The 24,057-nt window shown below is 47.4% G+C and overlaps 2 protein-coding genes across 2 annotated transcripts in view; one reads left to right on the top strand and one right to left on the bottom strand.

Annotated features, from left to right (window-relative positions):
* The first annotated feature begins 3,978 nt into the window (after positions 1-3,978).
* Positions 3,979-14,203, top strand: CENPV (centromere protein V). Its single transcript, XM_089900293.1, has 5 exons — positions 3,979-4,369; positions 6,397-6,495; positions 7,592-7,661; positions 12,782-12,896; positions 13,889-14,203. Exons 1-5 carry the CDS (start codon positions 3,999-4,001, stop codon positions 14,011-14,013), a joined length of 780 nt encoding a protein of 259 aa, XP_089756419.1. The 5' UTR covers positions 3,979-3,998; the 3' UTR covers positions 14,014-14,203.
* PIGL (phosphatidylinositol glycan anchor biosynthesis class L) overlaps positions 9,245-24,057 on the bottom strand; it is a 74,203-nt gene continuing 59,390 nt past the window's right edge. The window contains exon 7 of the mRNA XM_089900294.1: positions 9,245-16,637. Within this exon, the coding sequence (XP_089756420.1) occupies positions 16,581-16,637 (57 nt within the window). The 3' untranslated portion in view covers positions 9,245-16,580. The remainder of the gene's footprint in view (positions 16,638-24,057) is intronic.

Here is a 24,057-nt window from a genome sequence, read left to right as displayed (position 1 = left end):
CCCAGCCGCTCCGCGGCACGTGGGATCCTCCCGGACCGGGGCACGAACCTGCGTCCCCTGCATCGGCAGGCGGACTCTCAACCACTGCGCCACCAGGGAAGCCCTGTGCCAGGGTTTTATTTTATTTTGGCTCCACCGTGCAGCATGTGGGCTCTTAGTTCCCCGACCAAGGATCAAACCTGCGCCCCTTGCATTGGGAGCGTGGAGTCTTAACCACTGGACAACCAGGGAAGTCCCCAGAGTTTTATTTTAAAGATATTATACCATTAAGTTGGCTTGAGGTGGAGAAAACAAAGTTATTGCAGGCCCAGAACCCAAGAAGGCGATTAAAAAGGTATGTTCTTGGAACAGTCTGACTCTAGGAATGAATGAAGTTGATTTGATTCAATCAAGGAGTAACTAGAATAATATGAAAAATATTAGTTGGTCTAGCTCTCAGAAGAGCAGTAGTGAAAGAATGAAAATTAAAGGAATGAAGTTAGGAATATTAAATTGGAGGAACTGAGGGATTTTCATAGGAATATGGTTGATAATGTAGAGCATCAAGCAGATTTTTTTTGTGCTCAATAGAACAGAATAGAGGATTGAGACATAGGCCACAGGATTTCAATATGGAGGAAAAAACAACCACCACCTGGTGTCTACCTCACACTATATGCAAAATTAATTTGAGTTGGATCATACACTTACGTATGAAAGCTAAAACTGTGGGGACTTCCCTGGTGGTCCAGTGGTAAGACTGTGTGCTCCCAATGCAGGGGGCCCAGGTTTGATTTCTGGTCAGGGAACTGGATCCCACATGCTGCAACTAAGAGTCCACATGCCGCAACTAAAAAAAAAAAAAAGAAGATCCCGTACATGGCAATGAAGATCGCACGTGTGGCAACTAAGACCTGTGCAGCCAAATAAATAAATAAATATATTTTTTTAAAAAAGCGAAAACTGTAAAGCTTCTAGAAGAAAAGATAGGAGAAAATCGTGAGCTTTGGGGGTAGACAAAGATTTTTTTTAAACCTGACACGAAAAACTCTAACCATAAAATAAGTAACTCACAAGTTGAATTTTCTCAGAAGAAAATACCCAAAATAAAAAAAATTTCTACTCATCCAAAGATATTAAAGTGAAAAGGAAAGCCACGACTCAGAGAATATATTTTAGATAATATATGTCTGGCCCAGAACTCATATCCAGACATAAAGAACTCCTATACATCAAAGAAGCCAATTTAGTGCCTGTCAACAGGCATTTTACAAAGAAGATATACAGGGACTTCCCTGGTGGCGTAGTGGTTAAGAATCTGCCTGCCAATGCAGGGGACACGGGTTCGAGCCCTGGTCCAGGAAGATCCCACATGCCGTGTAGCAACTAAGCACACATGCCACAACTACTGAGCCCATGCACCACAACTACTGAAGCCTGCGTGCCTAGAGCCCGTGCTCCGCAGAAAAGAAGCCACCGCAACGAGAAGCCCATGCACCGCAACAAAGAGTAGCCACCGCCTCCGAGAAAGCCCATGCAGCAACGAAGACCCAATGCAGCCAAAAATAAATAAATAAATAAAATCTATCTTAAAAAAAAAAATAAAAGAACGGCCATCATTAAAAAGTCTAAAAATAACATGCTGGAGAGGGTGTGGGAAAAGGGAACCCTCCTTTTGGTGGGAATGTAAGTTGGTGCAGCCACTGTGGAAAACAGTATGGAGGTTCCTCAAAAAACTAAAAGTAGAGATGCCATGTGATCCAGCAATCCCACTCCTGGGCATATATCTGGACAAAACTATAATTCAAAAAGCTACCTGCACCCCCTCTGTTCATAGCACTATTCACAATAGCCAAGACATGGAAACAACCTAAAATGTCCATCAACAGATGAATGAATACAGATGTGGTACATATATATATATACAATGGAATACTACTCAGCCATAAAAGAATGAAATAATGCCATTTGCAGCAACATGGATGGACCTAGAGATTATCATACTAAGTGAATTAAGTCAGAAAGAGAAAGACAAATACCATATGATATCACTTATATGTGGCATCTAAAATATGACATAAATGAACTTATTTATGAAACAGAGACAGATGCACAGACAGAGAGAGCAGACCTGTGGTTGCCAAGGGGGAGGGGGGCAGGCAGTGTTGGACTGGGAGTTTGGGATTAGCAGATGCAAACTACTATATATAGGATGGTTAAATAACAAGGTCCTACTGTAGAGCACAGGGAACTATATCCAATATCCTGTGATAAACCATAATGGAAAAGAACATGAAAAAGAATGTCTATATGTATAACTGAGTCACTCTGCTGTACACCAGAAACTAACATTGTAAATCAACTGTACTTCAAAAAAACACTAAAAAAACTAAAAACACCTCACAAAATGGCACTTTAGCCATGTCAATTACTTCATCTTCCTTTCTTCTATCTAATACCTACTGTAAAAAAGTTTTTAAACAAACTTACTAAAAAGTTAAATCAGATTTATTTGAAATTTACCCCGAGTGGAGTCATAAACCGACCCAAAGGTGGCAGCAGAAGAAAAAGGTGAAACAGATGGAGTATCTTTTAGCTACTCTTGTTTAAAAAAAATCATTTAGTAAAATGTCAGTTATCTGCTGAGGGAAATCTACACAACGTTTAACTCATTGAATTTTCTATTTACCAATGAGGCATAAATATAATATTAAAAACAGTAGAAGAGTTTGAAACTAGGTAGAGGTGGTGACCGTATAGCATTGTGAATGCAGCAAGTACTGCTGAACTGTACACCTTAAAATGTTTAATTTTATGTTATATCTATTTCGTCTCACTTTTTTTAATGAATTTTGTTTTTGCCAGGCCACGTGGCTTTCGGCTTCTTAATTCCCCGACCGGGGATTTAACCCGCACCCTCCGCAGTGAAAGCGGGGAGCCCTAATCACTGGACCGCCAGGGAATTTCCCATCTCAATTTTTAAAAGTATTCAATAAAACAGTAGAAGACAAAAAAAGCTATGTGCCTTTTGCTGTATGTAAACTACACTTCCAATGGAACCCTAATGCATACAGCTAAAGCTATACTCAGGAAAATTTATAGTCATTAATATTTTATTAACAAAAATACTAAAAATAAAGGAACTATGTATTTAATTCAATAAACTATCAAACTAATGATAAAACAGAATTAACAAAGAGGAAAGTTGATATTAAGGAAGTAGAACACAAAAAAGAAAAATGAATAAATGAAAATGGTATTTCTTTTAAGATATGAATAAAATAGAGCAACAAAATAGGTTTGCAAAAGACTTGGGTTCCATCAGTGGCTCTCGTGATTTTGTGTTTAAACTTTGGTGCTGTGTTTATCAAAACCATAATAATTGGATTTGGTGCGGAGTTCATTTATTAAATTGAAAAAAATCCGTTGACCATCGAGATCCTGAAGACCCTGTTTTATAATCTGGCAGGAAAGCCCAAGTTTAAGAACTCTGATTTCAGCTGCTACCTGTCCTGCAGTTGCAGGTGCTTGGCCATTTACCCACATTGATTAGCTCATTCAGGCACGCGATGGCTCCTGCCAGTAAGGTGCTGTCCTCATCTTGGAGATGAAGTTGCCCCGGGGCCCCTGCTGGGATGTGGCTGTGAATTCAGGGTGACCCAGGAAGGCAGGAAGAAGCCCTCGGGGTTCAAGGGCCCCGGAGGCGCCTCGGCAGGTGCAAACAGGCTCCGCGTGTCGGGAGCCGAGGCCAGAGGCGCGCGGTTCCGCAGGGCCTGCCGGCTAGAGCGACGCAGGTGTGGGCCCCGCGGCGGGCGGGCGGGGTGGGTGCGCTGAGCTCTGGCCAGGAGCGGGTCGGGGAGGGGGCCGGGGCCGGGGCCGGGCGGGGCAGGCGGGCGCAGCGCCCCCTGCGCGGACGGGGCAGCGGGCGCGCGGGCGGCGGGCGCGCGCGGGGCACAGCGGGCGCGCGGCGGAGCGGGAACGCGCGGCGAAGAGGCCTGCGCACCAAGGGTGCGGGAGCCATGCGGCGGGCGAGGAGCGGCGCGGCGGCCAAGCCACGCGGGCAGAAGCGGTCCGGGGCCTCCAGGGCCCCCGCGGCCGCCGCCTCGGCCCCCGGCGCCGACCGCGCACGGAGGCCCGCGGGCCAGGCCGGGGGCGGGAGCCGGGCGGCGGCGAGGCAGCCGTCGGCCAAGCGGCGGCCGCAGTCGTCGCCTCGGGCGCAGGAGGCGGGCCCCGGAGAGCCGCCGCCGGAGCCGCCGCTGCCCCCGCCTGCGCCCGCGGCGCCCTCGGCGTCCGAGCTGGACCTGGGCGAGCAGCGGGAGCGCTGGGAGACGTTCCAGAAGCGGCAGAGGCTCAGCTTCGAGGGCGCCGCCAAGCTGCTGCTGGACACCTAGTGAGTGCGGCGCGGCCGGGCCGGCGCCTGTAACGTCCCCGCGGCGCCCGAGCCGTGCACCGGCCGGACAAAGGCCTTCCTGCTCGGCCAGCGCCGCGCGCCAAGGCGGCGGCCTTCCCGCGAAGAGGGTCGGCCCGGCTCTCGGGTCCCCGAGCTGCTTTTGTGTTTGCGCACGTGTGTTTAGAGAGCGGCTGTGGGGGGCAGGGCCGGGGTGAGAGGCGCTGGGACAGTTCGGAGCCACCCGGGAGGCCAGTGGCCCCTGTTACTGCGCGCGCCCTGCGCGGAGCCGGGCGGCGAGGAGGAGCGCGCGGGCCGCTCGGGTTCGGAACCGCTGCGGGGGCCCGAGGGCCGGGGCTCCGCGTCCCCCGGGTTTGCCGCCGCGGGGCGCGGACCCCCGGCTCCCCGGAGGCCGGAGGAGGACTTCGGAGGGTCCGTGGAGCTCGCAGTGAGCTGTTAGCCCTGGGGGGCGCCTCGTCGTCTCCAGACGGGGCCCCTGCCCCGTAGCACAGTTGTGCTACCGAGTAGTTTAGCGCCCTAAATATCTCAGAATCAGTCGTCTTATGCTAGAAAACCCAAGAGAAAACAAAGCAACCTAACAATTGCATAGCAACCTGAGGATTACTCCTTTTCTTGAGCAAAAATGTTCCTTTGTCCTTGTTCTGTAAGAAATTCTCTTCATTAGGACGAGTCTTCTCAGAGATGGAATATTGTGTTTTCCGTGTGCTTCACTTTTTGGTTCATCATCTTGGACTATAGGCTGAACATTTTTCAGTATACATCATCATTCAGTGTTTTTGAGCTAAGGTGTGCCAGCTACTGCTCAGTGTGGGGAATATAAAGATGTCAGAAACGTAGAACGAAAGTTTGAATTTATACTTTAAAACAAACTGATAAATGGCCAAGAAAAAGATTTTAAAATGTTGACATGAAAGGGTGAGATTTTTTTTTAACTTATCAGATTAGCACAAGTTACATACATTTGTTAAAAAACCAAAACTCAGTAAATTAAAAATATATTAAACAATAATCGATGTTATTGTTAAAACATTATTGTACGGAAAATAATCTCAGGAACATAGAGCAAACAGTTAACTGTGGATCCCTCTGGGTGTTAGGACTTACGAGACTTTCATTTTTTACGTTATCAAATGTTGTAATGTTTGCGTTTTTTACCATAAGCATTATTTGTGTCTGCAGAAAAAAATATATCAAATTAACGGAGTCAACTTGTACAGAAACGTGAGAAAGCATTCAGTCTTGGTAACCAAATAAATGCACAATAAGACTGCAGCGAGCTATTTTTCCTGTAATTATTGCTTGAGAAGATTCAGTGAAATGTTTTCTCAGTCATTACTGATAAGAGTGTTCAGCCCTTTTGGAAAGCAGTTGGATGATATTTATCAAATCTTAATGTTCAACGAAGGGCCTGACTTACAAGTTTTAAAAAGATTCAAGTTGTACGTAATGTGTACGGATAGCTCTGTAAAAAACCACGTATATGCAAAATACCGGAGGAGAATACAGCAGAATTACAGGAGCCTTTTGTTAACTTTCTCTGGACTCGTCAGGTCTCCTTTCTTTTTCATGGCGGCCTGTACACCTTTATCACAAGTCATGTAAATATTCAGTTAATTTGTTTGATGGCTGCTCCAGGTCCCTATGGCCCGGACCACATCTGCTGTATCTTGTTTACTGCCTTCTCCCCAGTGCCTCGCTTGTAAAAAATCTTAATAAGTATTTGCCATGTAAATAAAAACGTTCGGGTGGCTGGATTAGGATCCTCCACCCAATTCTCTTTTTTCCATACTTTGGAATGCTTTATTTTACAATTTAACAAAATAGAAGTGGAAAAAAGAGCTCACATACAAAGAAGGTACTGAATCCTTTTATAAAACTGACAGTGCCTCCTCAGAAGCAGGAACGCATCTGGTTGTCCCGTAAAGACTTCTGTCCCATCTTGCTTCTTTCTTTCAACCATGGCCTGACTATTCAGAAACCCTCATCTTCCTGATTTGTGTTCCCTTCAGTGAATACCAGGGCCTGGTGAAACACACAGGAGGCTGCCACTGTGGGGCGGTTCGCTTTGAAGTCTGGGCCTCGGCAGACCTGCACATCTTTGACTGCAAGTGAGTGCTTTCTCTTCCCAAGTTGCTTAGACGTTAGAAGTTGTGTTAGATGTTTTCATTAATGAAAAAGGTTTTAAAGACTGGGGGAGGCTAAAAATAACAGCCTGCTGTGTGTGACACAGCTCAGTCCTGCAGCACAGCCCCAGGGGTTGTGGAGCAGGGCCCTCGACTTGTGCCCAGCAGAGTGCCCCAGAGACACCGGTGCAGGGGCTGGGGGCTGGCGGTGGGAGTGCTTCCCCAGAGACCTTGCGGCTGGGCACTGAATGAAAGGCCTTGAGCAGAGTCTTCGGGAGTTGGGTGAGGTGAGGTGAGGTCAGGGCGTACGCACCTGGAAGCTTGCCATGCCCCAGGCCACCTGGCCCCGTTGCTCCAGGTGAGGCAGGCAGTGCTGCCAGGATCGGTGGAGCGCCTGCTGTCAGCACCTCCCAGGCCTTGTGATAGAACAGGGTCTCCAGGCTCTGACTTCTGTCTGACCCGTAGTTGGTGTGTAACTGGTTATGCAACAGTATCCAGTCCTTTTGCCCCTTGGTGCTGTGGTGCCTGAGTTACATGTGAAGAATAAATAAATACCGTGGGATTCCTCCCACGGGGAGCTGACCCTGCTGCTAAACAGTGCAGCCCAGATTGAAGAAGCAGCCCCTGGAATAAGTTAGAGGATTTTATACGAAATTAGAGTTTTTTAAAAGGTGGACTAAAACGGGGCGGGGGGGACTTGTATTTAATTCTGAGGATGTGGTTCTGAGGACCGGCTTGGCATGGAGCTGGGCTTTCTACTGTCTCCAGAATCCAGCAGTTCCCTTCACCGTAGTAAACCAAGGGTGGGCGGCAGGAGCGTGGTTCTCCAGGTCCTGGTTTCCTGAGGGGTGCGTGGCCTGCACTGCTGGCTGTGGGATCCGTGGGCCCTCCTGCACACACAGAGCAGAGGCCCCAGGCCGCTGGCCCTCCTGCCCCAGCTGCCCTTCCTGGGATGGCGCTGCAAGGGGCTTCACCTCAAGGGTCAGCTGGCTCCTGGGACGGGGCAGGTTGGGCCCCGGGGGGAACTCAGAGGGTGCAGGTGGTCGTTCACAGTCCGAGGTCTGCTCTTGTCTTTCTGTAGCTGCAGTATTTGCAAGAAGAAGCAGAATAGACACTTCATTGTTCCCGCCTCTCGCTTCAAGCTCCTCAAGGTGGGTGTCGTGAGTGGGGCTTACAGGGTGCCAGGTGCAGGGGGCCTCCCGGGCCGTATGCTTTCCCCTGTCACCCAGCTGTCATTCCCCCCTTTATATTGGGTTGGCCAAAAAGTTTGTTTGAGTTTTTCTGTGAGATGTTATGGAAAAACCCAAATGAACTTTTTGGCCAACCCAGTATTTTTGGATATATATTTGATATTACAGTGGAAACATGTACAAACACAGAGAATCAAAAATAAATAAGATCACCCAAATCCTGTCAATCAGAGGTAACCACTGGTTGTGTTCTGCTGAATATCCTTGCGTGTTATTTTGGACATGGATGAATACATCTAAATAAATCATGTGTGCTTTTATCAAGGTAGAATTTTACCTTTTTATCTGCTTTATAACTGACTTTTATCATTTCCCGATGAAAAATAAATGATTGAAAAGATTTTTGACTTTAGTATTTGGGGGAGTTTTCTGTGCTTGGTACCAGATTTGCAAAGTACAGAGTAGATACATACACGGTGAAAGGCCTCCCCTCCACTGGCCCTCATGCCCCTGGCCTCTCCCCGTGCCTACAACTGTTTCGTAGTTTACTTATAGGCTTCTTGCTGTGTCTGTAGCATATTTCGTTGCATGAATGTACCACGAGCGACCTTCTACGTTTGAACTTCTAGGTTGAGTGCGGTGCTGTCGTAAACCTCCCTGTGTATAAATCTTTGACAGTTTAGACATTAGACATTATGTCTTTGGATCAGTTCTTCTGGAAGTAAAATCTCCGGTTTAAAAAAGGCTTAAAAAAGGCTTCCGCAGGCTTTGCTCCCTGGGGGGTGGGGGTGGGGGTGGGGCTCTGGCCTGTCCTCTGCTCCCATTGCCCCGCCCCGGGCCCGACAGACGCCACACCTTGGGCATCATGCGCAGTGCCTGTCGGGAGGGCTTCCCAGAACCACCTTTGGTCGAGTCTGCGCTCCTGGCCTTGGGGCCTCGGCATGCAGTGGCCCCTCGGTGAGTGTCTGGGAGGAAAAGCTGAGATTTAATTCGACACTTCAGGCCAGGGTGGCTCCTTGTCTGTGTCTGCCCTCGATCCTGGGGTGGGTGTCTGGTCGGGGTGGGAGCGCCGGCGGGCAGCAGACCTGCCCTCGCCTTTCCCACGAGCCCCCCTCGGGTGCTAGCTGGAGGCTGTGGCCCCAGCCCCCCAAGACAGGCGGCTCCCGAAGACACGCGGGCAGCCGGGATCTCACGGCTTCGGAGTTGGCAGCGCCTCCGCCATCCCACCGCCGGGGGCCTGCTTCTCCGGCCGCCCTGGCGTCTCGAGCTGGCTCTCTTCTTCCGCCCGGCCTGGTGAAGGAGAGAGCAGTTTTCCGTTTGTTCTTTAAGTACAAACCTCCTTCCTCGATTCAGCAGTGTTTATGGGGCAGCTGCTGTGTGCCAGGCTGCGTTCCACTGAAACCCCGCAGCTGTCGTGGCAGACAGGGCCCTTGTCCCCTGGGACCTCACACCTCATGGGGGAGACAGAGGAACGGGACGAGGCCCGGAAGTGCCCAGTGGAGGGTCGGAGCGGGGCAGCGTGACGGAGGCTGACCGGTGGCGAGTCTCGGCGGCTAGGGCAGGCCCCTCTGGAGCTTCAATGCCGAGGCATGGGGGTCCTGGGCACGGGGCGGGCATGGCGCCGGGGGGCCGCTTGGCGTGTCCGAGGAGCTGCACGTTGGCCCTCGTGGCCGCAGGGTGGAGGTGAACCAGCGGACCGAGCTGGGGCTGGAGAGAGGCCGGAGTGGATGAGGAGACAGGTTTTGTCCTCTGGAGAGTGAAGCCTGGGGAGGGTTTTAAGCGGGGCGGGGACGACATGTGCTTCAGTCTTTGAAAAGCGCGCGGTGGCCGTCGCGTGCAGAGCGGATGGTGAGGAGGTGAGTACGGAGGCCGGGGGCAGCCGGGAGAGGGTGGCAGTCATGGGGACGGGCAGACAGTGGTCAATGGAGGTGTGTTTTGGAGCGGGTGGTTCTCGGAGTCCAGGTTGTGCACGGCCACCGGAGGGCTCGTTAGACAAATCGCTGGGCCCCCTCCTGACTGTGCAGGTCTTGGGGGGCGGGGTGGGCACAAGATGGACGTTTCTCGCAAGTTCTCAGGTGACGGTGACGCGGCTGGTCCTGGGACCACGCGCTGAGAGCCGCTGCTCGAGAGGAAGGACGGGGTGTGAAGAGCGGAGAAGGAGGTTGGGCCTCCGAGCAGCTGGTCGCCTGGAGATGCCAGGTCCTGGGGGAGAAGCCAGCGCGGAAGGTGCTGGACTCACATCCGATTCTTGAGAAGGTTGAGGTGAAGCGTTGTGAGCGCTGACAGAGGCGGAGCCAGGGGGTGGGCGGCCGCACACGTGTGTGTCTGGAGTCGTGGGGTGAGGGCAGCTGGGCAGATGGTGCAGTCCAACACGCGGGGGCCCAGGACCCAGCACGTACAGGGAGCGGAGCGGAGGGGCCTGAGAAGGGTGGCCGGTGGGGAGGGAGGAAGAGCCTGCAGGGCGGGGCAGGTTCAGAGGGGCAAGAGTCCGGGGGTCAGGAGAAGTAACCGTTAGACTTGCCACGTGGGGGACACTGGTGATTTCTCATTGGGCAGGAAGACGGAAGAAGCGAACAGGGAGGGTGAGTGTATAGCAGCGTCATGACGATGGACCATGCGCTGTAGCAGCCAGCAGGGTGGGGGTCAGGCAGGTGGACGTGTGGACACTATGGGACAGGGTCTGTGTGTCACCGGTGGGCCCTCGTGCTGAATGAGGTCCAGGAGGCTGTGAGCTGGCTTCTCAGGCCTCCCGAGGGTTTCCTGGGGGAAAGCGTATGCCCAGATAACTCTGCAAGGTTTGGGACCCCTTGGCTGTTCTTTGCGGCCTCCCTGTGGGGTGAGAAGAGGCCCCCCTGGGAACAGTCTTTCGATGCAGCTCTGAGGGCCTGTCTCCCGTGGTGGCCGGGGAAGACCCGTAAAAAGCTCTGACCCTTCATCCCCCCATTGTCTCCCTGGAGAGAAGCTGCTGCTTTCTTGGTTATTTCTTTAAAAGCACATGCCAGGATGTATGTATGCTTTTTAAAAATAGGAATGTTAGTATGCTACACAAATTGTTTTAAACCTTGCCTTTGCACTTAACTTTGTAACCTTGGAGATTGTTCTCTAGTAGTATTTGTAAGTAGAACTGCCTTATTTTTTTCCAAAACTTGGTGAGATTCCATATTTATGCCCGTCCGTGATTGCTCTAACCAGTCTTCTGTTGATGGACAGTTTCAGAGTTTCTAACGTTTAGCTTTTACAAATGCTGCATTAACATCTACATACATCTCATTGGATAAAATACGGAATTTTAATTGCAGGATACATTTCTAGAAGTGGAATTGCTGTGTTAAACAATATGTGCATTTTAAAATTTTAGTAGATGTTACCAAATTTATGGATTTACATTCCTGTGACTCAGATCCGAGTGAGTGTTTCCCTACACATGCAATATCATTAGCTCGCTGTTTTTTTTTTTTGGACGTAAAAATTGTATTAGCCCTCAAATTAACTATAACTTTCAATTACCTATAATACGCGTATACCTTAGGCTTCTATTAAGGTGTTTTTTTTTTAACATCTTTATTGGAGTATAATTGCTTTACAATGTTCTGTTAGTTTCTGCTGTATAACAAAATGAATCAGCTATATGCATTCGTATATCCCCATATCCCCTCCCTCTTGTGTCTCCCGCCCTCCCACCCTCCCTGTCACACCCCTCTAGGTGGTCACAAAGCACTGAGCTGATCTCCCTGTGCTATGCGGCTGCTTCCCACTAGCTATCTATTTTATATCTGGTAGTGTATATATGTCCATGTCACTCTCTCACTTCGTCCCAGGTTACCCTTCCCCCTCCCCGTGTCCTCAAGTCCATTCTCTACGTCTGTGTCTTTATTCCTGTCCTGCCCCTAGGTTCATCAGGACCTTTTTTTTTTTTAGATTCCATATATATGTGTTAGCATACGGTATTTGTTTTTCTCTTTCTGACTTCACTCTGTATGACAGACTCTAGGTCCATACACTTCACTACAAATAACTCAATTTCGTTTCTTTTTGTGGCTGAGTAATATTCCATCGTATATATGTGCCATGTCTTCTTTATCCATTCGTCTGTCGATGGGCGTTTAGGTTGCTTCCATGTCCAGGCTATTGTAAATAGAGCTGCAGTGAACATTGTGGTACGTGACTCTTTTTGAATTATGGTTTTCTCAGGGTATATGCCCAGGAGTGGGATTGCTGGGTCATATGGTAGTTCTATTTTTAGTTTTTTAAGGAACCTCCATACTGTTCTCCATAGTGGCTGTATCAATTTACATTCCCACCAACAGTGCAAGAGGGTTCCCTTTTCTCCACACCCTCTCCAGCATTTATTGTTTGTAGATTTTTTGATGATGGCCATTCTGACCGGTGTGAGGTGATACCTCACTGTAGCTCTGATTTGCATTTCTCTAATGATTAGTGATGCTGAGCATCTTTTCATGTGTTTGTTGGCCATCTGTATATCTTCTTTGGAGAAATGTCTTTTTCTGCCCATTTTTGGATTGGGTTGTTTGTTTTTTGATATTATAGCTCACTTTTTAATTTTTGCCCCGAGTGAAAACTACCTCATTGCAGTTTGTGAGTGTGGATATTTCACAGGTTAAAGAGAGATGTGTTTTCCCCATTCCTCTGAACTGTCTGTTCATATCCTCTGTCCAGTTTCCCGTTTGTGTTCTCCATTAAGGAAATTAGCCTGTGACGTCTGGCAGATGTTCTTTCCTACTTGGTCCTTTGTAGATGAATTTGAGTCCAGTGAGTGTGTTCTTAGGACCTTGAGTTTGGGGACACGGGGACCCAGTCCCTCGGCTGACCCCCCCCCTTCCCCGGTTTAGGCCAGGGATGCAGGGCAAGCTCGAGGCCGGGGTGTTCTGTGTGCAGCTGACTAGGGAGAAGCCCTCAGCTGTCACACTCCAGGCTGACGGGTCTCTGGGCCGTGCAGATGGGGCCCCGACCTCAGGTTGGACGTGACCCCGGGAGCCTGGCGAGTTGGGTTTCCCCATTGAGCCTTTTAGACGATTTGTCTTTGTAAACAACAACTGAAGCTCCTTGTCTGTGTCCCTCAGGGAGCCGAGAGCATCACCACATACACCTTCAACACCCACAAGGCGCAGCACACCTTCTGTAAGAGGTGCGGCGTCCAGAGCTTTTATTCTCCCCGCTCCAACCCCGGAGGCTTCGGTGAGTGAAGGGGGGCCAAGCTCGGGGCACCGACGCCCTGCGGCCACGCGGATGGGAAGCTTGGGGAGGGCGCTCTGGTGTCACAGGCTGCCTCCTGCCTGGCCAGGCCCCTCACACGTGTGTGAGGAACGGGGCTCACCAGCAGAGCTCTCTCCTGGCCCTGGCCCTTCCGAGACCATCCGGATCCTGACCCGCATTTCCTGCCGCTGAGGGAGCTGGACTTTGCTGGGGCTGACGGTGGAGGGTAGAGAGAGGCCGGGGGCCTGGGGGCGGGGGAGGGAGTGAGGGAGGCAAGAGTGAGGGGCAGGGATGATGCCAGTAAGAAAAACTGGGTTTGTTCAAACACAAGCACAGAAACCCCAAGCCCGTCTTCGGGTCCTACTTAGATCTGGGGGCAGAGCATCCCACCTTAGGCAGTTGTCGAGAATGATACCAGCCGCCGTGCGAATCGGGTGGGACGTAGCCGTGGAGGATGCTCCTGGAATCCCGGCCCCGCAGAGACGCAGCCTCCAGAGCTGCAGTGGGGCGGCCGCGACAGCCTCGAGCCTGGTGGGGGGGGGCGGGGCGGGCGGAGCGCGTGACGTCACCCTGCCTCCCCCCTTCCCCCCCCTCCGTTCTCCCCGTAGCAGCTCCCGTTTCCTCCTCATCTGTCACATGGAGAGTCTTTCCTGCTGACCTTCCTGTATGGATGGGGAGGTGTTTATTGCTCAGAAAGCTGCCCCTCTGAGCCCTGGACCAGGCCTGTGAAACCTCCAGGCTGCCAGGCGGAGGTGGCTCTGGGCTCGAGGCCTCCCCCGCCTTTGTCCTCCCAGCTTGGTACTGAGTGAGGTCCAGCCGCGAGTCCCTGGCCCCCATCTCAGAGATGGGGGGAGTGGGCCAGCAGCAGGGGCTCAGGGCCCCTCGGAGAGCCCACTTCCTGCGACACCTGCGGGCTGGGTTGGTCTGAGAGCCAGCCTGCTGCCGGGTCTCACGCCCCCCTGGCTTCCCTGTAGGGATCGCCCCCCACTGCCTGGACGAGGGCACGGTGCGCAGCGTGGTGGTCGAGGAGTTCAACGGCAGCGACTGGGAGAAGGCCATGAAGGAGCACAAGACCATCAAGAGCATGTCTAAGGAGTGAGCCCCTGCCCCCTCCCGCAGGAGGGCCCGTGGCCGCCCCCATCTCCGCAGGCGGCTCCGGCACCAGTGTCTTCAGGCAGCTCTTGTCCTCCCTCGGCTCAGATTTTGACATAGGCTAGCTGACACCCTTCTATCTCTTCCCGACTTTTGTGTGATCTTTTAGAAAAATAAATATTTTTAACATTAAAGCAGTTACTGCGGTTTATCATTTTCTCTGTACGTTGATTTTGCCGCTGAGGCCAGTCACCGAGCGGCAGGTGTTTACTGAGCACTGTTCTGGCGCCTGCAGCCACGTCGGGAGGGAGGGGTCAGGAGGCAAACTTAGGGGCTGTTAGAAACGCGTCACGGGCCACCGAGCTGGGAAGAGAATGAAAGGCTGGTCGTGGGAGACCTGCGGGGAGTGTGATTGGAGCCTTTTTTTTTTTTTGAGAGGTAAATCAGCTTCTGATTTCTTTTTCTTTTTTGTCCCAGTTGTGGTAAAATACACATAACATAAACTTGACCATCTTCACCATCTTTAGCGCACAGCTCAGCAGTGTTGATTACGTTTGTGTTTTTGTGTCACCGATTTCCACAGCTCTTCATTTTCCAAAACTGAGCCCCTCTACCCATAAATAACCCCTTTGAGCCTGTATTTTTAAAGGAAGCAAGATTTGGGAAGAGAAGTAGCTGTGGACAGAGGTCCGGGCACAGGGTAAAGCCAGGTCACTCTGGAGGCTTGTGGTGGGAAGAAGCAGTGGGTCAGAAAAATACGTCGAAGCCGACTGTGGACAGTCCTGGGTCTTTACCTTACAGGCGTTGGGAAGCCTTTTGACTGGTTCCCTGTCCCCACCCTCTGTGTCTCATGTCACTTCCTGTTATAATCAGTGCTTTTTATTACAAGATGCCTTCCTAAAGCATTCTTCCATTACGAAGTGCTGGGTATATACATAAAGGCAAACGCCTAATAAATAATTGCTCTTTGCTTTAGGAAAGTGAATCATGAAATGATCTGGGACATAGGATAGACCAGAAAAAGGGGTGGGGGGAGGAAATACAGACACACTGGATTTCCGTGTGGTCACCATGTCAGCTGACAGCCGTTTGGAAGGAGCTGGTAAAAAGTTGTATGGGTGAAACGAGTATATCCTGGTGCAGTGAATGTCCCCTCTGACCTGCCTTCCCTCTTGCAACGATATATAAAACACATAGTTTTGTGTCTCTTTAATACTATTTTATTTTTAAAATTTATCTATTTATTTACTTTTGGCTGCGTTGGGTCTTTGTTGCTGTGCACAGGCTTTCTCTAGTTGCAGCGAGCAGGGGCTACTCTTCGTTGTTGTATGCGGGCCTCACTGTGGTGGCCTCTCCTGTTGTGGAGCACAGGCTCTAGAGCGCAGGCTCAGTAGTTGTGGCGCACGGGCTTAGATGCTCCGCGGCATGTGGGATCTTCCTGGACCAGGGCTCCAACCCGTGTCCCTGCTTTGGCAGGCGGACTTTTTTTTTTTTTGGTGGACTGCCTTTTCTCTCTGTTTTTTTTTAACATCTTTATTGGAGTATAATTGCTTTACAATGCTGTGTTAGTTTCTGCTTTATAACAAAGTGAATCAGCTATACATATACATATATCCCCATATCTCTTCCCTCTTGCGTCTCCCTCCCTCCCACCCTCCCTATCCCACCCCTCTAGGTGGTCACAAAGCACCAGGCTGATCTCCCTGTGCTATGCGGCTACTTCCCACTAGCTATTTTACGTCTGGTAGTGTATATATATCCATGCCTCTCTGTCACTTTGTCCCAGATTACCCTTCCCCCTCCCTGTATCCTCAAGTCCATTCCCTAGTAGGTCTGCGTCTTTATTCCCGTCTTGCCCCTAGGTTCTTCATGACCTTTTTTTTGCTTGTTTTTTAGATTCCAAATATGTGTGTTAGCATACGATATTTGTTGTTGATATTTTTCTCTTTTCTGACTTACTTCACTCAGTATGACAGACTCTAGGTCCATCCACCTCACTACAAATAACTCAATTTCGTTTCTTTTTATGGCTGAGTAATATTCCATTGTATATATGTGCCACATCTTCTTTATCCATTCATCTGTCGATGGACACTTAGGTTGCTTCCATGTCCTGGCTATTGTAAATAGTGCTGCAATGAACATTGTGGTACACGACTGTTTTTTTTCTTCACACACACACACTGTATTTTATTTTTACAAGAGATAAACTGACACCAAGCATTGTAAATGGGTGACCACAACAAAAGCAACAATGATTGCAGTTACCAAACACGAAACACACTCACACTATGTTGTAATATTGACATTCAGTCCAGGAATCCTCCACTGTAGCAGCTCCTTTACTTTGCAGTGAAAATTGATTTGTATATTTTTTGCCTCTGAGTCCTTGTGGGATTTTTTTTTTTTATTCAAACAGAAAGTCACAAAAATTATAACCATCCTCATCAGTCCACTCAGTCCCGTGTAATTAATTTTTTTCTTCTTGATCTTTTGTTGGCGCTTTTATGAGTTCACCAGTTTTCCATTAGAGTTCTGAAAATGCTTCTTCGTTCAGTTCAGCAGTAGAGTCAGTTACCAGAAACCTGTACTTGTCAGAGTCTTTTCCATGAATTCCTTGATGATGAAACCCTTTTATAGGAACATATTTGCAAAAGCATCAGAGTGCACCCAGCACTGTCTGTAAATGACAAAAGCCTTAAAAATGACCGCGGTTAAAGATTGGATGAAAGTTCATAATAATGCAATTGACAAGGAAATTTAGTTATTTCTGAGATACACATTTTAAAGTAATAACTAGAATTATGACTTACAACGTTATACCAGAACATATGAGATTTTTAGGAATTTCATGTAACGTCTGAAACATTTATATTAACGTATTTCCATACAAGTAACCCAAAGAAAGTTTAGTATTAGTTGTTTTATTTGTTTGTTTTTTTATACTGCAGGTTATTAGTCATCAGTTTTACACACATCAGTGTATACATGTCAATCCCAATCGCCCAATTCAGCACACCACCATCCCCACCCCACCGCGGTTTTCCACCCTTGGTGTCCATACGTTTGTTCTCTACATCTGTGTCTCAACTTCTGCCCTGCAAACCAGCTCATCTGTACCGTTTTTCTAGGTTCCACATACATGTGTTAATATACAATATTTGTTTTTCTCTTTCTGACTTACTTCACTCTGTATGACAGTCTCTAGATCCGTGCACGTTTCAACAAATGGCTCAATTTCGTTCCTTTATATGGCTGAGTAATATTCCATTGTATATATGTACCATAACTTCTTTATCCATTTGTCTGTCGATGGGCATTTAGGTTGCTTCCATGACCTGGCTATTGTAAATAGTGCTGCAATGAACATTGGGGTGCATGTGTCTTTTTGAATTATGGTTTTCTCTGGGTATATGCCCAGTAGTGGGGTTGCTGGATCATATGGTAGTTCTGTTTTTAGTTTTTTAAGGAAATTCCATACTGTTCTCCATAATGGCTGTATCAATTTACATTCCCACCAGCAGTGCAAGAGGGTTCCCTTTTCTCCACACCCTCTCCAGCATTTGTTGTTTGTAGATTTTCTGATGATGCCCATTCTGACTGGTGTGAGGTGATACCTCACTGTAGTTTTGATTTGCATTTCTCTAATGATTAGTGATGTTGAGCATCCTGTCATGTGCTTCTTGTCCATCTGTATGTCTTCATTGGAGAAATGTCTGTTTAGGTTTTCTACCCATTTTTGGATTGGGTTGTTTGTTTTTTTTGATATTGAGCTGCATGAGCTGCTTGTACATTTTGGAGATTAATCCTTTGTCAGTTGCTTCTTTTGCAAATATTTTCTCCCATTCTGAGTGTTGTCTTTTGGTCTTGTTTATGGTTTCCTTTGCTGTGCAAAAGCTTTGAAGTTTCATTAGGTCCCATTTGTTTATTTTTGTTTTTATTTCCATTTCTCTAGGAGGTGGGTCAGAAAGGATCTTGCTGTGATTTATGTCATAGAGTGTTCTGCCTATGTTTTCCTCTAAGAGTTTTATAGTGTCTGGCCTTACATTTAGGTCTTTAATCCATTTTGGGTGTATTTTTGTGTATGGTGTTAGGGAGTGTTCTAATCTCATTCTTTTTTTTTTTCTTTTCGGTACGCGGGCCTCTCACTGTCGTGGCCTCTCCCGTTGCAGAGCACAGGCTCCGGACGCGCAGGCTCAGCGGCCATGGCTCACGGGCCTATCCGCTCCGCGGCATGCGGGATCTTCCCAGACCGGGGCGCGAACCTGTGTCCCCTGCATCGGCCAGCGGACTCCCAACCACTGCGCCACCAGGGAAGCCCTAATTTCATTCTTTTCCATGTAGCTGTCTGGTTTTCCTAGCACCACTTATTGAAGAGGGTGTCTTTTCTCCACTGTATGTTCTTGGGCAGGTGGATTCTTAGCCACTGCGCCACCAGGGAAGTCCTTTGTGTCTCTTTAAAAACATAAATGGCATTCTGTACATTTTGTTCTGCAACTTGCATTTTCGTTTGGTAACATGTTGGTCTCATGTCAACATACAAATCCTCATTATCGGCTATTACATAGATCTGCAGAATATGGGTCTAGTCTATTTAACTTTTTTTTTTATGGAAATTAGGGTTTCCAGTTTCTGCTTTACAATCAATGTTGGTAGTGAGCATCCTTTTACAGGCCTCTTTGTACATGTGTATTATTTGAGGCTATAGAAGATGAATTGCTAGGTTGAAGATACGCATATTTTAAACATTAAAAATGCTCAGTTTCCCTCAGAAAGTATATACCAGCCCCTAAAAGGTCCACCAACCCTGTAAATAGCAGTGCCCTCACCAACACCTGATGTTATCGGTCTTTTTACTTGTGACCAATCTGTTGGGTGAAACAGTTTCATTTCTTTATGTTTCCATTTTCCTGATAACTGTGAGTTTGAGCATCTTTTATGTTTTTGGACCCATTTTTATTTCTTGTCCTGTAAGTTCCTTGATCACATCCTTTGCCCATTTTTGGGGGGGGGGGCTATTTTTTTTCCATCCACATGTTAAAAAATATTAGTAAATAATGTGTTTCAGATACTATTTTTAAAATTAATTTTTGGTGCTTTGTATGTTCAGGATATAAATCCTGTGATGAATTTTGCAAATATCCTTTTACAGTTTGTCACTGTTCTAACTGTTTATTCGGGTTTTAGATTTTGAAGCGCTCAAATTTATCAGTCTTTTCTTTTCTTTTTTTTTTTCCTTTATGGCATTCTGACTTTTCTGCTTCCTGGCTTTTGTGATTTATATCTTGTTTGGGAATACCTTCCTATCGAGCTTATAAACTAGATTTTCTCCTACTTTCTCATAGTTTTTTGGTGCCTTTTTGGTTTTGTTTTAAAATATAGCTCTTTAATCTGTCTGGATTTTTTTTTTTTCTGAGTGGTTTTCATTTTTAATTTTTGTCTGTGGTATGAGGTTGGGGTTCAGCTCCCCACCCTCAAAATGGATAACCACTGCATTGGCCCTTCCACTGACTAATCCATCCATTCCTTACTGATTTAAAATGTATGTTCTAGATGAGGTTGTTTCTGGACACTACTTTTTTTTTTTTAATTTATTTTTCTATAGTCCCACAGTTACCGAAGCATTTTAAATCCCTAAAGTTTAATGATGTGCTTTAAAAAACCTGATAGAATAAATCTTCCTCATTATTCTTTTTGATTATTTTGTCTTCCAGATGAATTTTAGAATTAGTGTATCGAGTGCCATATAAAATCCTGTTCGGACATTGATTGAGAGCGTGCTGAGTTTATAAATTAATTGTGGGGGGGCAGGGGACAGGCTTCTTTACAATACTCAGTTTTATCCTCTGGGAAAGTGCGATATCTCACCAGTTGGTTTTGTTCCTCTCTGCTCCTCTGTCAAGCTTCCTGCTATTCTCCATGTGGCAGCCGTGTAGATGGCACATTCTGTGTTAGGTTTATTCCTGGATGTCTTACGGTTTTTGGCCGTCCTTGTGAACGGGATCTCTTCTCCACTTTGCAGTTGGTTATTGCTGGTGGGGAGGAATGCTGTTGTCTTTGGTATGTTACATTTTACCTGGCTACTTGTTGAGTTTCTGGTGACTTTCTAAGCCAGCCTCCTGGAAGCACCCCTCGGCAGTGAGGTCACCTGGCGGGCCCCCGGCTGGAGACTCCCGGCTTCATCCTCCTGAGCTGTCATCTTAGATGTTGGTATTTTCCCACATGCTTGGGGCTCAGAGAAGGCAAGAGTGTGATGCTGGCTAGAAGGAGCTCTGGCTAAGACTGTGCCTTGGAACATTAGATGCTGTCGGTAGCAGCCTGGCACCTGTCGCTTCCTTTTGGTCGCGGCCAGGAAGCTGCCTCTCACGTGACAGTCCCACACATTTCCCGTGGAGGAATCTGAAGGCATCTGTGTTACAGCTTTGTTGTGCATCTTCTGAATTCATAAAGGAAGGCAACAGTCCTAAACATGGCAGGAACTTCCAAAAGACAAGTTCAACTAGCTGTGGTGGGTGGAAATCCAAGCGCTGGGATTCCCCCAGGATTCTTTCTTTCCTGAAATCAACCCTCACCCCTTTAAGGCCCGGGTCACGGACCGGTGCTGCTTTTGTGACTGAGGAGGTGCTCGGGGACGGTCTGTGGACCCCTAGCTCGCCCTCTTTTGCTCCCCTCGGGCGGGGAGAGCAGCCCTGGCGCTGGGACACAGCCGTTGCTCGGGGCCCAGGCTGGCAGACGGCTTCCGGGAGAGCACGTTTCTGCTGTTCCTGGTGGCTTCCTTTCAGGCAGCAAGGCTGCCACCGTGATCATCCATACGGAGTAGACCTAGGTCGGTGGGAGGAACGACCCTCAGCAATTCCGCGCTCATAGACTCTGATGAACCCTGTAGATCACTGGAATCCTTTCCCTTGAAGACCTCACCGCTCCCAAACTCCTCAAGACCTTCCCCCAGGGGCACTGGGTCAGACCCTGTGTTATCCAGCTTTTAATTACTGAAGTTGACTACACTTCATGTAGATTTTTCTGGTAATACTGTCCATGAGGGATGGGAGCCCCTGGCAGGGGTACCTGTAGGATTCAAACTTGACCAAGACCTTAACACTCTGATCAAACCAGAACCATGTTTCTGCTGCCCGACCTCTTGTGGGCCCAAGAGCGTGAACGTCCTGTTCTGTCCGTCCCTCCACACAGTTTGACTGGCTCACTTTTCTCAGGATTCACTGACTTTACACGATAGGCTGGTCGGGTGGTCTCCAGCGTGAGGTGTGCTCCCTCCAGGAAGTGCTCAAGAGGGTCCATTATGGGTGGGAAGAAAACGTTAGAACTCCTATTTATCCTTTACATTTTTTTTTCCGTATGTTTTATAATGTGCACTTAGAATGTATACATTATTGAAAACTCAAAAGTCGGGAGATCATTGCCGTAGCCGCTTGATTCTGTTCTCCCTCTGATCAGTGCTGCACATCAAACAACTGTCTGTGCATCTTTGTACGAGTTTCTACTTCCCAAGGATAAGTGCACGTGGAGTCCAGGGATATGTACATTTTAAAGATTTCTGACGTACTGATTTCCAGAAGATTCCACCATCTTCTGTTTGCCCCAGCAGCATATATGTGTCCATTCCCTCGCCTACAGAACACTGGGCGTTACTATTGATAGACATCTTTGCAAATTAGATAAGTGAAAATGGCATTTTCATATAATCTGTGTTTCTTTAGTTAGTAGTGGGATTTTTTTCACATTTATTTCGTGTGTGTGTGTTTGTGAGAGAGAGAGAGAGAGAGAGAATGAGAGGGAGAGAACGAGAGGGAGAGAGAGAACGAGAGGGAGGGAGGGGGCAGACCTGTTCATGTCCTCTACCTTCTTCATTTTCTTCCCTGGAAAACTCCTACTTTAATCCAATCACCACCTTCAGTGAAAAATAGATATTCATCTTTGCCTTAATTTGTAGGCACTACAGAGGTTGAATAGTTTTTCCTGTTTAATGGCCATTTAGATTTCCTCTTTCATGAATTTTCCATCCTCAATCCATTTTTCTTTTGGGATGTTTTCTTATCAATCTTTATATATTTGGGCTATTAACACATCTGTGATACCTGTTAATTTCAGAAACCTGTGACATATCTGTTTTTTTCCTCTACTCCTTTTATGAGTTTCCAGCCTGGCTGTGTAAGGGCTGCCCCATTCCAAGGTTATATATGCATTTAGAGTCTCCCAAGTTTCTTAAACAATATTTTAATTGTTTTGATTTTTGTGTATAAATCTGTAATTCATGTACAGTGTGTTTCTGTACTTGGTATCAAGTATGGAGTCTTTGTTTTCTTACAAATGCCTGACCAGCCATCCTGAAACAATTTATTCAATGTTTCTCCACTGAGTTAAAATGCCCCCTCTACGGTACAGTAGCTCTCATATAATATGGATCTGTTTCTGGATTTTCTCTTCTGTCCAACATCTGTATACTCCTTTGCTTGTATCATACTGTTTTGGTTGCCGTGGCTTTATAAGTTTTAATGTATAGAAAGGCAGGTCCCATATCTGCATTGTTTTTAATATTGATATTTTGGCTATCCTTGGACATCTCCTCTTCTAATATATTTCAAAAATAATTTTATCCAAGTCCAGAGATAATCTATGGAGTTTCTGACTGCAACTACATTAAATGTATATGTTAACTCTGTAAGAATGGGAATCGATGAATATAACATGTAAATATATAAGTTTAGAAATTGGAACTTGTATATACCATATATATTTGGTGCTTTTCAGTTTATTTATTAACTTTGTAAGGTTTTTTTTTTTTTTTTTTTCCTATACGCGGGCCTTTCACTGTTGTGGCCACTCCCGTTGTGGAGCACAGGCTCTGGACGCGCAGGCTCAGCGGCCATGGCTCACGGGCCCAGCTGCTCCGTGGCATGTGGGATCTTCCCGGACCGGGGCACGAACCCGTGTTCCCTGCATCGGCAGGCGGACTCTCAACCACTGCGCCACCAGGGAAGCCCTGTAAGGATTTTATATTAAATCTCTATCAGGGAACGTGGTACAGTTCTCCATTTATTCAGGGCTTGTTTTATGTCCTGCATTAAATTTTTTTTTAACTTTTAAAAACTATATTTAAAAGAAAAGCAGTAAGCACTAAAACTGGGTTAACGTACAAATAAGATTTGTACTCTGCAGGATTTACTAGGCTAGCAGGTAAGGTGAGTATCACCAGGCTCAGAGAGCAGTGCCAGCTTTATCATGTGCATATCCTTAGAGTAAGCTAGAACATTTTAATGCAGTATTATTTCTTGAATTGAGATAGAATTCATGCACCATAAAATGTACCTTTTAATGCGTAGAATTCAGCGATTTTTATATATTCACAAGTCTGTCCAGCCTTCACCACTGCCAAATACAGAACACTGCACATCCCCCAAAGAATCCCCACACTCCTCATCGATCACTCCTTTTCCCCCCCCCGGAAAACACCAATCTACTTTCTGTCTCTGTGGATTTGCCCGTTCTGGACATTTTATATAAGTGGATTTGTACGGTAGATGGCCTTTTGTGCCCAGCTTATTTTACTGAGCATAATGTTTTTCAGAGTTCATCCTCGCTATAGCATGTGTCAAACACTTCATTTCTTTTTATGGCTGAATAATATACAAAATGCCATATTTATCTTTTCATCAGTTGATGGACATTTGGGTTGTTTCCACTTTTTGGCTGTTATGAATAATGCTGCTACGAACACCCGTGCACAAGTTTTTGTACAGACGTGTTTTCAGTTTTCTTGGGTGTATACCTAGGAGTGGAATTGCTGGGTCTGATGGTAAATCTTTAAGTTACTGAGGAAGAACGAAACTGTTCGCCACAGCAGCTGCACCGTTTTACATTCCCACCAGTCATGTTCGAGGGTTCCATTTCTCCATACGCTCACCAACGCTTGTTATTGTCTGTGTTAGTTTGTTTTAATCACTGCCTTTCTACTGGGTGTGAAATAGTATCTCATTGCATTTTTTTGTTTTGTTTTTGTTTTTTGGCTGTGCTGGGTCTTAGTTGTGGCTCGCGG

Source organism: Delphinapterus leucas, chromosome 19 (assembly GCF_059928025.1).
Source record: "Delphinapterus leucas isolate spDelLeu-1000000601 "Yukka" chromosome 19, BTC_Dleu_Yukka2, whole genome shotgun sequence".
Taxonomy (NCBI): Eukaryota; Metazoa; Chordata; class Mammalia; order Artiodactyla; family Monodontidae; genus Delphinapterus; species Delphinapterus leucas.
Note: the sequence above shows the minus strand (reverse complement) of the source record. Positions and strands in the feature narration are given on the sequence as shown.

Bases quoted from the DNA above. Each gene is read 5' to 3' on its own strand.
- CENPV (XM_089900293.1), top strand. From the start codon at position 3,999: ATGCGGCGGGCGAGGAGCGGCGCGGCGGCCAAGCCACGCGGGCAGAAG. The intron at 4,370-6,396 runs GTGAGTGCGGCG...TGTTCCCTTCAG, and splicing joins AAGCTGCTGCTGGACACCTA to TGAATACCAGGGCCTGGTGA. The intron at 7,662-12,781 runs GTGGGTGTCGTG...TGTGTCCCTCAG, and splicing joins CTCGCTTCAAGCTCCTCAAG to GGAGCCGAGAGCATCACCAC.